The 15,564-nt window shown below is 43.3% G+C and overlaps 1 protein-coding gene across 2 annotated transcripts; it reads right to left on the reverse strand.

Annotated features, from left to right (window-relative positions):
• Positions 1-3,221: 3,221 nt before the first annotated feature.
• Positions 3,222-13,206, reverse strand: tmtc4 (transmembrane O-mannosyltransferase targeting cadherins 4). Of its 2 annotated transcripts, none has more exons than XM_028394271.1 (18): positions 12,746-13,206; positions 12,414-12,614; positions 12,210-12,325; positions 11,870-12,086; positions 8,960-9,047; positions 8,724-8,824; positions 8,402-8,494; positions 8,057-8,218; positions 7,668-7,870; positions 7,207-7,381; positions 6,650-6,781; positions 6,483-6,562; positions 6,290-6,397; positions 6,063-6,204; positions 5,201-5,315; positions 3,923-4,035; positions 3,709-3,778; positions 3,222-3,492 (listed from the first exon to the last, which is right to left on the reverse strand). In XM_028394271.1, the coding sequence occupies exons 2-18, from the start codon at positions 12,573-12,575 to the stop codon at positions 3,344-3,346; spliced, it is 2,226 nt and encodes a 741-aa protein (XP_028250072.1). In that variant the 5' UTR covers positions 12,576-12,614; positions 12,746-13,206; the 3' UTR covers positions 3,222-3,343. The 2 variants fall into 2 exon arrangements, with proteins under 2 accessions (XP_028250072.1, XP_028250071.1); XM_028394270.1 differs by having other exon boundaries at positions 8,951-9,047.
• Between the last annotated feature and the right edge of the window lie 2,358 nt (positions 13,207-15,564).

Consider the following 15,564-nt stretch of genomic DNA (forward strand, 5'->3'; position numbering starts at 1 on the left):
ATATTTTTCAATAAGGGTCTAGCTGCTTCGTTTTGTTTTGCAAAACAGCCTCATAGGGCTCCTGCTGCAAATTATCCCAGCCCCCACCACCACCTCTATTCATCCACAGCCAGACTTGACTTAAGAAATGATAAAATGATCCTTAACTGGCTTACGTTTTCACTCTTGCATGCAAATGTCAGCGAGTACATTGACCATTTTGTTATAGCCATGATCATTCGCAGTGCTTTTCTCAGCTGAAGATAATACAGCACAACATTTTTCACAAGAGTGCATCCTCAAAATTCAGCCCCCAGGGCACCACTACATTGAAACAGAATCAATCTTGGGGAACTTCCAGGCTTTGTAAGGGAGCCAAATTGGCAGACTATGTCCATTATATCAGTTCAACAAAGCCCGGACTAGCATCTGGCCACACTGGACACTTTATAGCCCATCTCTAACTATTAATCATTGGCCGCGACATCATCGCGGACTCTCAAGAGGGCGGCGGGATGCTCCGTTACAAGAGCACGCCGCTGAAAATGCCAGGGCATGTAGACACGACGGTCCCAATGCCCACTGACAGTAGCCCTCCTTAAAATGACAGAGCGCATCCAAGCCAGACGGACAGAGCGGTGTGACAGGCGAGGAGACCCCTTCTGAAAATGCCACCGTGCCCTCGTGGCCTACAGTGCTGCAGTGCACTGGTAGTATCCGTTTGTGAGGTCGTGTCATGTAATATGATCTAGATGAAGCGGACAGGGTGGCTCCCTCTCTGGGATGCGCATGGGGTGTCAGACAAGCTGCTCCTTTAATAAGGACTGCCATTCTAATGATCACTCAGTCAGCCTAACCTCTGACCCCTACTGTTATAAGAAAGAGAGGGAGGGGCAGGGCGCGGTGGTGGGAAGGACTGCAGGTTCAAATGCGCAGTATTTACATCAATTAGACAGGCAAGATGGAGGTGCCCATCAGAGTCCATTAGGATTGTTGTGTTTTGGGTGGGGGGTGGGGGGTGAAAGGGAGGCCCAGCGGACACATCACAGGACGGCCCTTGATCACATCCCTGTCACATTGATGAGGACTCTGTCAGAGCCACGCTTACAGATGTGCACTGTTTGTGTGCTTCAAGCTGCCTCTCTGCACATTTACCCCGAAAAATCCACCAAAAACTCCCTGACCATCACACGCATCCCTGTTCCTTTAATATCTGAGGACATTTCCATGTAGCAGTTTTCCACTAATCCATGTTTTTTTTTTATTATTTTGTTGAGGGTGGTGCTTATCAAATGCAAAATAGCACACCTGCTGTTTCAAAACACCCTCAGTGGGTTCAAATTAGTGCTCCCCTGCTTCTTGTTTTTCTGCTGCAACAAAAGGATGACAATGGCTTTTTTCCCCCCTCCATAACAAGTTTTATGGCAATCAAAAAAGAAAATGCCTTGTTGAATTTTAGTATTAGAGATCCGTGAGTGGCTTTGGCTGTGAACAATCAGACACGATTCTCCATAATCCATTGATTACAATGATCAAAACTCATCAGCGTGATTAATAGAACACAATAAAGAACCCCTACCTGGGAGCTGATTTCATTATATGACTGTGATGGAGCATCCAAGCAGGTAAAAGGTGTACAGAGAAAACCCTGAGAACAAGGAGAGGCTGTAGTATCCCATCTTTTATTAATGCCACTCTGTAGGACAGCAGGTTTTTGTCAGTCAGAATGGATAATGAAGATGTTGGCGGGACCGGTGAATCCATCCCTTTAATACTCACATATTTTATGATAATGAAAGGTATTCAAAGAATGATTATGATAAAAGTGGGCTCCCCCCCCCTACTGGTGTGCCAGCACAGCTGTGCAGCTAGACAAGTCAGCTGCAGGCCCTGAATGAAAGGATCACACAGAAAGTAAAGGAAGGTCCATAAGTACATAAAGCGAATAGCTGATGGTTGTGCAGCCAATCGTACATCAGCGGCGCGGCATGAGGAAAAAATAATACGAGGGAAAAGCTTTCAGTCTTGAATGTCACTATCCAGGCGTTTTTGATCTTATTCTGTCTGCGTTCGCTCCATAGCATGAAGTCTTTTCACCATACTGACCTTTACATGAGTCTTGTTGAAACAGGTTTCATCTCAAACTAAACAATACTTTGAGTGTGTGTGTGTGTGTGTAGGCTATGTGTTGTGCTTTCACGTGTTTCTATCACTGGCTCTTTACATCAAAGCAACAAAAATAAAAAACAGAGGAAATTTCCTCACGTGATATTAGTTGCATATTTAGGAGGTCATATACAGAGGACAGCGATGGTCGTGTGTGCTGTGGCACCCCCCCGGTGTGTGTATCAGTAACATCTTCTAAGCATCAAAGCATCAACTGGTGTATTGTACTGTATGTGTAAACAAACTTAGCAGCGCCTAAAGCAAAGCCATACCAGCCCGCCACAGCTTCAAAAGTTTCCTGCAAGCTGTAGGAAGCAGGTGAAAAAATAGAAGTGTGTCGACCTTTGACCTCGGGTGCACACTTGTTGACTGATGTTTCACACTGGGGTTGCAGGCCTCTGTGTATGTGTGTGCGTGCATGCAGAGTCCCCCGGGAGATCATCCCCTTCTCCCTTTGAAGGCTCTGTGCTATAGAGCTGTTTTCATACGGCACCGGCCGCGGGTTTCCTGTCTCCACTGACCCCTCATCTTCTCCTGGATACTTGAGAAAAACTTCCAAGCACCAAGCACCTTTCTCCCATTAACTACAGAGGCTACATGAGGAGCGGGGTAGGCAAAGGGGGTTTTGAACCTCAAAGTGCCATCCCACTCAAGAACAAAGAGCCAGGCTTTAAAAAAAAAAACTGATCAGCCCACCAGTGGTCAACACTCGCCAGCTGATGCCTGTCTGTCAGCGTGCTAAGACGACACCGCGGCCATGTGCAGGAAAGCGCTCTTTTGAGCATAGAAACATTTGGAACTGCTGAAAAAGGGCCAACCCAAATAAATGTTACAGCAGAGCCACACGTGCGTGGTGCTCGGTCCAGCTGACACAACACGGGGTCAGAGATGAAAAGAAGACAGGGTCCAGTGTGATCAGGTCCACATGGCCTTCAAATGAGGCTGCAAAACAGCAGAGTGCAGCCGACCATGTAACTGACACACACGTGAAATCACATCAGACACTTCAACGCCAGTGTGCAACATATTGTTTTTTCCCCCTCTTTAAGTCTCTAAAGAACAAAACAAGAGCCTGATGCAGAGATCATGGTTTTTTATTTCCAAATGTTTCAGAGCCAGAATTAGTGAGATAAAATAATATCAAGTGGAACAATGGAAAAATGTGTTTTACAGTAGGCAGGGGTCCCAGCGGGCTCCCTCAGGGTGTGCTGCGTTTAAGCTGGTCCAGTTTGCGTCGCAGCATGTTGTAGTTGTCTCTGGTCCCAGGTGCCTCGGGGTCCAACTTTAGAGACAGCTCATAGTGTTTCTTTGCCAGCTCCAGTTTGCCCCAGCGATGATACAACACAGCTGAGGAAAAAAAAACACAACACAGAAACCTTTAAGCTGAGAAGCTGCACCAATTCTCTCTCTGTTCATTTAGTGTATCTAATAGAAGCAGGCTGCACGTTATTGCTTCTGCTTCAGCATCCATAAATATTCTTTTTTTTTTGCTTTTGACTGCTGCTAGAATCTCTCAGCAACACTGTAAAATATGTGACACAATCAAAATTGCAGTAGCCTTACCTAAATTGCCATGGCAACTAGCAGCATTTGGGTTGATCCGAAGGGCGTGAAGAAAGAAGCCCTCTGACTCCTGAGAGGAAAAAAAAGAAAAGAAAACATACTGAATTACCTTTACTAGTCAGAGAAATTTACCACTCCTGACACAGAAAAAAAAATCTGGAACATGCATGAAAACTATTTTTTTGTTTTTTTTGTGAATAGTGTTTTGACTGACCTTGTATTTCTGTAATTTCCCCAGGACGTTAGCCAATGAAAACATGATGGTGTGGTCGTTTGGGAGGAGCCTGAGAGCCTCTCGGCCGATCAGCTCTGCTTGACCCAAGTTGCCTCCAAGACGGACCGGAAAATTACCAAAAATGTCAGACATTAATATTAAATGATACCCACAGCCTACTGAAAGCTACAAGCACATGCTCACATCAAAGCAGGCAACACTGAAGCAGAAAAGCCTGTAATGGAAGGAGACATTTAAAAAATCCTCTATAAAAGAGAATCCGCTTTATTTGTCTGTAGTATTCTAAAGCAGAGTTTTTCCCTTTCCACACATGGAGGAGTGGTTTAGTCTCCTAATTAAGGTTGAACACAGGGCCCACTGGGTTATTGATCTCCGTCACAGATCTGTCTGATGTCTGGCCAGAAGTGGGGAGAGAGAGAGAGACAGGCGGACAGGGGGACAGAGGGCGAAACAACGGCAGACATGTCCTGAGTCATGGCCTGTGCCCTTCAGACACAGCTCGCCAACATGTGACCACATGTGTGACTGTACCTGAATTTGCTCTGATTCGGTCTTTAGTTTGCGTTTGGATCAAAACAAAAGAAAAAGTGGTGAACATGAAAGAGAAGACAAAATTCCCAATTCCTCACTACTTTCAAAATGACACCTATTGTTCTTCTTTTCTTTCTTGCTTTCTTTGTGTGTGTGTGTGTGTAGAATTATTTCTGTCAGATTTGGGGAACAAATGCGGAGGGGGAACTCTGAGGGGGCGCTGTTCTGGCTGTGCTTGCCCACGTTTGATCAGGAACATACTGAGCCCTGATTGGACAGTTCCAGTGGCCTCCTGGGAGACTCCGCCCCCACGGGAGCAGCTTCTGACAAAACGGCTCGAGCGTTTGGAAATCAGAGCATTCTCCACACGGCAGGGAAGAGTGCCTTCAAAACTCACAACACAAAGCTTTAATACATAAATTTCAAGCATTGCTGATTCCTGCTCTTCCGGTCTAATCTTGTTGGCCATTTAGATTTCCTGCCTTTCCAAAATAACAAGGCTGTGTTTCTTGGCTGTTAATACTGGAACAAGTTGCACCCAAAACACAAGAGTACTTTGACTCATAAATTCACAAATATTAATATCAATACTTCTACTCTTTGTTATTATCAACAAACAACCACAAAACAAATAAAACAGTCTAGTGTTTATTAACGTTTGTGTATTAAAATATGCATGGATGCGTGTGTGTGTGTGTGTGTGTGTGTGTGTGTGTGTGTGTCTACCTGTGTTATCCAGCAGAATGACCATGTTGTTCCAGGCCAGGCTGTGGTCTGGTTTTAGTACAGTTGCATTTCTCCATGCATTCAGAGCATCCACATGTCTGTTCTGGTCAGCATACTGTCAAGAAAAATTAACGTTATCAATATCTAAATACGTGCACGGCAGGTACATTAGTGGCCACTAGGTGGCAGCTTTATCACAATTAACTGAAGTGTGTCGGGTAAATTGGCCCCACGGGACACCGTAATTTGGCTGTGGCTTTGCTGACAGGCGCCATCTTGCTTTTAGTGTCCCTATCTTGAAGGTAAGATAGTTAGTTTGGCCCTGTGACCCAGAAACCACCTATAGCCATCAGTGTGTTCAATAACTGTTCACTTATCGAATCAGCAGCGTTATCGTGCAAGTTTGAGTGGGAAGTATGGGCCAGTTATGTTCATCATTGGCAGCTTTAGTAGGATGCGGCTGTTAGCATGTTGCTAGCGAGCCGTTAGTGGGTCTGTTAGCATGAACGTGAATCAGGCAGACATGATTTTGTGTTATATGTTTTACAGACTGTTTTTATTTTGAAAATATGAATTATGATGCCTGAGTGTAACTGTCAGTGTCCCTGCCCTGCCTTGAAGTTGCATGACACTGAAGTGGATGCTGCAGAATAATAAAAGAAGGAGCCCATGGTCCGGTCTCAATCCTGAATCCAGCATCTGGTGTCTTTTTACTCCCCCACCATCATACAACATCAAAAACACAACATAGAGTGAAGGTGTCGTGGGTCTGGCAGCCGATTTAAAACTGCCTATGATGCTTTATTGTTCTTTATTTCAGCACAGAGAACACAGCATTAACATATATATCCTGAAAGCTCACCAAGCGGCCCAGGTTGTAGTAGCAGTCTGGATATTTTCTCCGGAAGCGGATGGCATTCCAGTAGCTCTTCTCTGCTTCCTCAAACTTCCGCAGGCTGTTCTGCACGATACCCAGATTCATCCAAGCTGCAGCAAAGTCAGGCCTGCAGAGATGGACAAATAAAATGAACAGGGAACTTTTTCAGTCTGTGTAAAGACAAAAAAGAAAATGTATATTGAGAACCGTACTGAATGGAAACAGCTTTAGACAGCAGCTGCTCTGCTTCTATAAGTTCATTCTTCTCCTTCAGGATGTTCCCCAGGTTGTTCATAGCATGGACATAGGTAGGATGCAGCCTGAAATGAGCAACAGGCATCAAAAGTCTTGCTCGTTTGTGAGAAGCTGAGTGTAAATCATTACTTGTGAGCAGACATTCGCTACCTGACGGCCTCTCTGTAATATCCAATAGCAGCAGTACTGTTTCCCCTGTCAGCCAGGTTCTTACCAACATTATAGTGCACCTGTAGAATGAGTAATCACCAGATTAAAACATATGGATCGTGCTTTATTATGAAAAAAAAATCAACTATGAATAAACAGACTTTCACCTTGGCATTGAGCGGACAGACGGTCAGAGCACTGGTGAAGAGGCTTTGTTCTGTCCGCCACTGGTGACTGCGGAGAGCGGAGCGGAGTATGTATGCAAATAACAGTGCCAGCGCCACGACAAACAGCAACTTCTGGAAAAACAGAAAAAAACAAAAAACAAAGTTAAAGGACTGCAAATGAATTTCTGTAACACTTGGGCACCACCTGCTGTTATCGGCCCTATAGGTAAGTCATTAGTGTTTTCTTGTGTCTGTCCATGCTCTGCATCACTGAGTTACTGAATCATCAAAGCTGCATAAACAGGTAGCACAATAAAGGTTTAAACCAGCACAGACTGACACCAGAAAAGGCAACAGAATGCTGGTGCTTAACCAACTTGCAGCCATAATAAAGGCTGTGTTTTCTAAATGCTACAATCCCAACTTCATTTGATTCTCTTAATATTTAAATACATTTTTCTTCACATTTCTTTGACCTCATGACGTTTCCATTGAGGTCAAGGATAAGGTGTCAGAGTGCATCCAAGTGCTGTGTTTTGGTGTCATTCAGTACATACCTTGTATTTGGACCATCGGCAGCAGCAGTGTCCCACAGCGTAGGCCAGCAGTAGGCAGTGGCCAGCAGAAGACAGGTAGAGAACTCTCTCGGCAATGACAAAGCCCACCCGAAAAAAAATGTTACAGGCGGGCAGAAAAGGGACCACCAGCAGCACCAGAGCCAATGTCAGTGTCCTGGAGGGACAGAAAAACACTTGAAACTGATATTTTGGGGGTGTGTTTTTTTGGTCTGTGGAGTTTAAGTTTAAGTTTAGGATGACCAAAAAACCAAAGTATACTCAGAAAACTTTCCCTATGAACAAAAGACGCAGTCTAACTAACAGCCATCGAGATGTGGTGCCCTGGTCACACTGCAGTGGATGTGATTTTTCACCATTTTCATAATCAAGTGTAAGTCTGGAGAGGCCAACATGTACTTCATGAACATCATCAAGTGTGAGGCGGCTGGGCTCTCTCTTACCTCCTTCTCTGGCTGTCCTGCGAGCATAAGGCTTGGCTTATCAAGCCTATCAGGATGCACCAGAGCAGCAGCGGCCACACCATCCTCCAATCAGTGACTGACTTAATGAGAGGCACACAGCCCATGGACCAATCAAAACACAGCCACCAGGGACACAGCAGCAGCCAGGCATTAAGAGAGTAGTAGTAATTATAGTTCACTATCTGCCAATCAAAAAGGGGAACAGGAGGGGTGCAGAATGAAAGAGAGAGAGGGGAAAGATGAGGGAATCAAAGCTTATGTTAGATTATTACATATTTTAATTATAAAAAGGAACTAGGCAACTATAATATGGGTTTAATGATTGGAGAAATCATTTCAGGATAAAATCAGTCTACAAACATACTCACTCGTAGAAATATATTTTCTGCAAAAGACGCAGGGTTGTCTACTTCAGTGAACGCCGGCGGTCCGGTTCCCATGATCCTCCAGCGTGCATAGAGCATTGAGAGTCCTCCAAGACCCATAAGAGTCAATCGTGTCAGCAATCCCATCCGGAGCATCTCGCTTACCTGCCAGAAAAAAAAACGTCACAAATCCATGCTCACAAAGCAGCATTTCATCTCTGAAATTCAGCCTGCTTTACGAAGACAATGTATGTGATGTGACGTTAATTGTAAGAGAGAGTGCATTATTTATGACAGAAATATGGGGGGGGGGGGGGGGGGGGGGGGGTAATATAAAATGTAACTCACATCGAATGGATTCTTCCTAAGGAGTAGCCTCTGGCTGAGTTCATACACATTAACATTACAGATCAGGAGGACATCAAAGGCTGCGTTCACACCCTGAAGAAGAACACAGAGGCCAGGAAGGAGAAGAGTGCCATTTAAAATTTATACAGCTCATTCCACACGTGTGAAAAACACACACATGAAGCAAGAATTACAAAAGGACACACTATGAACATGTATCTGGTATTACTGAGCAGATGTCTCTTTTTTCTTTTTTTTTCTACTGGACGTAATAAAATCATCAACTCTTTGGAAACATGGCTTTTTAAAAAAGACTTCATACCAAGACGGTGATGCCTTGTTCTTTGCAGAGCATTGCTGCTCCACACAGCAAGAGGCTGACCACAACCCACTGGACAGAAAACTTGTCATCTCTGTCACTCCCTGAGAAAAACAAAGCCGAGATCAGACAGTTGAACTGCAGCTGTGGAAGCTTAAATAGCAGTTGATGCTGGCACACGTGGACAGTTCATTAAATTAAACATTGTCTGTAGTGCTAAAGACTAGTACCTGTGTTACCTTTGTTAAAAGCTTTGCAGTAGGTGAGAAAGGAAAGCTGGAAGAACAGAGCACATAAAAGGTCTGCTCGGCCCACAATGCCAGCCACCTTAGAGAGACAGACAGACAAATTGGAGACAAATTGCAAGAGATTAAAAGAAAGGGTACATACGGCAGGAAAAACAAGTTCAACCACCAAGTATCCTTAAAATAACAGCATCATCATATGCATCCATTTTTTTTTTACACGTTCACCATTTGCATGGTTACAACTGAAAGCTTATTAACAGAAAGAACCTCTCATTACCAGCACGGCCTGATGGTGTGTGTGTTCTATACAGTGTGTGGGTACAGTATGGTTGGCATCCTGGGGTTGCCGGCTTTGATACATACAGCAGGCCTAAGCCAACAGTCTGCCTCCCTCCCACCCCCCAGGTCTCCCCCAGTCCTTGCCCTGCATGATTAAAGAGAATGAAGAGGGGGGAATTGCTGCCTTCCAGCCAAGCTTTACAGCAAAAAAACACATATGCTGGCAGGTCAATAAGCATCCCAACACAGCTAATAGTCAGGCCGTGCAACCACACACACCTTGGCCCTGTGCTCCCAGCTGAGACGGGGCTTTTGTTCTTGGCATGGAACCACTGGATGTTTAGTATTAAAACCTCCGGACCAGTATGTCAAGATGCCTTGATGTGTTGCTGTGGGGGTATCCATGTTGATCAGAAAAGTTTATTTGTAGCCCAGAATCACAACCAAAGAAACATCTTAATGGTCTGAAGAGTACTAGGCTGCAACAATTACTGAACCCCAAAGATGATCAGTTGATTTGATGGCCAAATTACAGTTAATCTGAGGCGTTTTCAAACAATGGAGGATGACAGTGAGTGCCCTGTTTTACTTAAACAACAGATGATCTATCAAAGTCTGATCTTCACAACACGTGTTTGTAGAAGTGTTTATCAATCAAAAGACATTTCTGAGCACTTCATACAGACAGTTGACTGCTCAACAGGATGGAAATGTCTCTTAGGAGTCTGGACTCCACAAATCTGCAGACAGACTGATGTGTACAGATGGAAATGATGAAATTCAAGTTCACTGTTACCCTCCCCAGGACAGAGAGGTCTATCAACAAAGATTGGACCAAAAACAGGCCATGTAACAGGCTGCAATGTTACAAAGGAACCCAGCTTAAGGACTCTCTCACATTGGCTTATGTTAATGTTGTTGAATCCACTATCAGAAGAACACTGAACAACCATGGCGTGCATGGCAGAGCTGCAAGGAGAAAGCCACTGCTCTCCAATAAGAACACTGCTGCCTGTTTATAGCTTCCTAAAGATCACATGGACAAACCAGAGGGCTGCTGGGAAAATATGTTATGGACAGGTGAGACCAGACTAGAATTATTTGGATAAAAAAGAAGCCTGATGTTGGAAGAAAAAATGATGCTGCAGTCCAGTATATGAACCTATCCCTCTGTTAAACATGGTGGTGGTACGTAGAGAAGATTGAAGCAAGGCGGCGAGGCAATGCGGTGAGGCAAGGCAGCGAAACGTCTTCAAGAAAACTCTACAAGTCCAGACGCCTTGCTTCAATCTTCTCTACGTATTATGACCTGGATGACTGAGAATCTTCATCAACATGGTGGTGGTAGTATCATGGTTAAGCATTGTTTTGCACTGAACCAACTTGCCTGCATTGATGGAACGATGAATTCTGAATTGTACCAGTGAATTCAACAAGTAAGATATCAAGTTAGAGATCTTATCACTGTTAGGACTGTGACCTGTTAATGATCAGTTAATGTTTTGGGTCATATTTATGCAGAAATACAGAAAATAAAGAGTTCACAAACTTCAACACTGAAGTTTGAAGTCATTCACTTTTGTTGCATTCATGTTTCAGCTAACTGAAAATTGCAGGTAAATATTATTTGAGAAGATGAACCTCATCGACATTGAGCATTCATCCATGAATGGAACTCTTCTCTATACCATCTCTTCATCCAGAAGAACGAAGACTATAGAAGAAGCTCACTGGTCAATATTTTGACAGTAATGATGATGTCACTGCTGCCTAATAGTGGGGCTTATTTATGTGCTGACCATCCTCTGATGTGGTCAGAGGATGGTCAGCAGACAACAGAGCCTAAGACAACAAAAAGATTTGTAAACACACACACACACACACACAGTATATATGTATATAGCAGGTAGCTCCAAATGGGGTTTATTAAATATCAAAAGGCAGTCCAAATTAGATTAAACATATATGTTGAATCTAATTTGGACTGCCTGCAGTGTAGTAACTGTATGTATCTTAGATTCACCACAACCCATGTTATTTAAGTGACCTTAGTCTTAAATAAATTTTATTCTATTTGCACCGTTTACTTTTCATCTTGCACTACTTTGCACACTAGAACCACCTCACCGATCCATGTGGTACCTGTTACACTCTGTTCATATCAGGGTCTATGTTTGCCATTACAACCTCTACTCATATTCTGTTCTGTTCATTGTATATTTGAAATGTTGTGTCAATTTATAGTCTTACTTTTAGATTACATCGTTTACTTTGTTTTACTTTAACTGTATTTTATTTTATTTATCTTATTTTTATCTTGTTTTATTTTTTAACCCATGCATGCTTCTTGTTAACTGTCATATGTTTTATGTATGCAACAATCTGTGAAAGACTCTGAAACCTCTTCACTTACATGGCAATAAACACGATTCTGATTCTGATTCGGATAAAAATACCTGTGTAGAAATACCCGATGTGAACCTTACATCATATGACTTATGATGTAAGGTTCTAAATTCTATATACTGCTATATACAATAACTGACATTATTGTATATAGAAGACTGCATTGTTGTTTTGTATTCAAGCAACAAACACTTAACATGCGTGCATTCTACTTACGCTTTCTGTGTGAATTGGATGTGCAGCGAAGAAGACAGCAGCTAGCAGAGAAGTCTTCGGTGCATGGTTTATTATCCTACCCTGCTCATCATAGGCCAGTCCACCGATCAATATCGCAAACACGTTAATCATAAGGGCGGATATGACCGCATGGAGGACGATGTTCAGCACATGGAAGCCAACAGGGTGCAGGCCTCCAGCTACGAGGTAGTTCAGTCTGCAACAGACAGAGGAGAAAAATGTGGCAGCTGAATGTGTGGCAGGTGTAGGAAAGCACAGGCAAGTACATGTCTGAGGGAGAGGTGGAATCAGAGCTCAGGCAGTAAGTAGGATTTCTTACCTAAATGTAAGGACAGTGAGAGGTCGGTAGGATTTGTGACTGGAGTTGCTACTCAGGTTGCTTCCCCAGAAGTCATTGCTCCAGATGTTGTTCAGGGGTGTGGATGGTTTCAAGTCCTGCAACAAAAAATATAAAATCCAACTGATTACAGCAACATTATTCTGTGGCAAATATCAGGGTTTTACAGTCATAATCCTCACTTACCTTATTGTTGACAATTGCTTCTGAATCATCAAACACAAACTCCCCATCATAGCTATTGATGAAGCAGAGGAGTGCCACCAAGGCGACAGTGACCTTGGCTTGGACTGGAGCAAGCTTTGGTAGGGGTATATGGTGGTCCCAATATACTTCAGTCAACGCCATGATGCACAGGGTCTTTGGTCATAAATCATCATCTAGTCTCTGAGGGGGGGAGAGGATGCATGCATGCATGCATACCGTGTCAGCTGTTATAAAACCAACCAGAAGAAATCCTATATCTGTATTTAGTGATAAGTGGCTCATAAAAAACAATCACAGGTGATGATTCGTACCTTATCTGTTCAGAGACGTGCTGTGAGAGGTCACCCTGTCTTGTGTAACCCTCATGTTAGCTTCTCTGCCAGCTAGCTAACGCGTGGACGCTAACCGATTAAAAGAAGGGAACAGTCGTACCTGCGCTCAAACGCGGCGTTAAGTTGTGCACTTTGTTGTGGAGGTGAGATGATGTCTCAGTCTGTGGCACATGCCGGTGTAGCGAGAAGGGTGCCTAAAATGTAGCAAGCTAATACAGACTACTACTTTAGCACGTCTTGTTAGCGGGTGCTCTTCCCTTTATTACACGAAATACCAAGGTCAGACGCGAAGTATTACCTATATTTGTATTGTCCGCTGTCTTTTTATAAATATTCTGTCGCAATGTGATATTTTTTAAGTCACATTAACAGTCTTGGCGAGGCACAGACGGAGAACAAGCGGCTGTAAACAAATGTACACGCTCAGGCAAACACTTCCGTACTGCGTCACTGACACGTGTTCAACCTCACCCAATGACTGACTCTGAATATCTGGCTCTCAGAGTACAGTGTTTTGAGTGGACGTCCCATGTGGGGATGTATCAGAGCAAGAAACAGAAAGAAATGGACAATCCTGTATTGATTATCAGACAATTTGATATAATACTAAATAAACTATTAATTACAGACTGAGTAGAAATGTATCTGAAGGAGAAAGTTACAATATCTCTGATATCTAGGACTTTATTTCATAGTTTTTATTATTAAAATATATGGCAGAGAACAAAACAATAATGAGTAAGAAATGTAAGATATACTTGTTGTATATTAGTAATTATATATTTACAATAAACAATTGTAAAATATAAACCAATATTTAATAACATAATGCATTAAAAAGTTATATATTCTTTTGAACAGGGTAATTATGTTTTTGTTTTAACATCCTCCAAGTGTTTTTTTCCATAGATAATTTCAAACACATATTGTGATTATTGTAATTTTGACCCTCATTCATATAGCCTTTTCTGACCACATATGAATATTAATTTATTTTTACTTTAAAATAACAGTGTTTGCTCTCTTCCTCATCACCCAGGTTTTTGGCCATGGGGTATAGGAGAGTCAGCTAAAGAAGACTAGACTGGTTTTACACACAACTACAGCTTTTAATAATTAAATTAGAAGAAAAGTATCAGGTTCTGCCAGAAACAGCTCCTCCAATCGTGCGCTACTCTGCCACAACACACCACACCCTGCCAAGTTTGCACAAAAGTAGGTGTGGTTAGAAGCCTGTCTTTAAAAAAGGAAGCACCGGCTTGGAGATACCTGGCTTTAGGTGGTGCTCTTCTAGCATGTCCTGGGACAGCATCACATATGTTACAGGAAAAGAATGGGTTTGAATGATTTATGGCTGAATTTTGTTCTGTTCTGTGTAGCTTTAGAACTGATCATTTTCACTCTATGTTTCAGTTTACATTCAGTCATCATACTGGCTCAGCCTCTGACTGATAATGTTGTAGAGAGTCTGTCTGACTGTCTCTGCTGATTGTTGGGGAGGGAGTTAGGATGGATTGTCCATGAAGGACTGCAGTTTAAGTGACCTCCTGTTCCTCACTGACTCCAAAGCCTCATACATGATCATGCTTCCCAGGAGACCAGCAGACCACAGAACAGACACTCACCACAACAGACTGGTCTCCACCATCACCGACACCTAAGTACTTATAGGTCTCAGGTGAGGAGTTTCAGCCTCCTTTGTCATCATTAAAAACAATTTGGTACAATGACATCACAAATCATCATGGGATGACTATGGATGGGTGAGCTGGTGTGTGTGTAGTCATCTCGGGCTTATTTTAAAGTTTAGTCATTTTCTAATGAATACTCCGTCATTACCAACATGGGATATCAGCATCAGAAGTGTTAATGGAAATATGAGTGTCTGTAAGAATTAGAGGTGCTGAGGTGCTGAGGCTGTGGAGAGGCCCATGGCAGGCTTTGGGATTTTGTGCTCCATTTCACCTGTCATTGCTCAGGGAAGACAAGGAATCTCCCTAATGGCCAGAGTCAGGGGCCCAGGGCAACGTGATGGGAGGAAGGGGGTGGAGGAGAGCTTGTCAGGGGCACATTCTCAACCTTTAAAATGGGTCTCAAGGATGGTTAGAGAAACAGACACTTATTCAGCAGGAAAGCACACATAATTAAGGCAATGCTTCAGAACAGCAGCCCTGGTATCCATCCTTACAGTTTTTATGATGAACATTCAAGGCTTGATCTAGGGCTGACACATCCTCCTCTGGTTTCAGCTAAAATGATCAAATCAGGCAGTGCTCACAGTTTTTATCATCTAACTAGAAGCTTTCAGCAGCTTTTTCCCATCTCACCAGGAGTACGGATACTTTAGCGGAAGCATTTAATGCCCCCCAAAACTGCCTAATTACCACAACATGCAAAATGCATGAAGTATGGATTTCATCTCCTGGTTCTTCACCCATGTCAGTCAGTTGGAATTCATGTTATTAGCATCACTTTGATGGGCAGGGCGGGGCAGGGAGGAGATAATAGTGGGGGGGTGGGGGGGATGTCCCAGTACAACCAAAGGAAGTTGCCCAAATGCAGGGAGACAGGGCTGCCAGTGGAGACCCTGTCACGGAAGGTCTGCTGTTTTTGTGATCACACAGAAGGTGACAGACATTGATTGTGCGCAGTCTGACATTGAATCGCAGCAGAGAGGAAAGGTCAGGGTCAAATGGCGTGAAAGTGAAGAAATGAGTAAGCATCACGCGACGTCCTGAGATGAAGGATGCGGCCTGCATGTGTTTTTCATCATTAACAGTTAATCACATGTGGCACTG

The sequence above is a fragment of the Parambassis ranga genome, chromosome 21, assembly GCF_900634625.1.
Source record: "Parambassis ranga chromosome 21, fParRan2.1, whole genome shotgun sequence".
NCBI classification, from domain to species: Eukaryota; Metazoa; Chordata; class Actinopteri; family Ambassidae; genus Parambassis; species Parambassis ranga.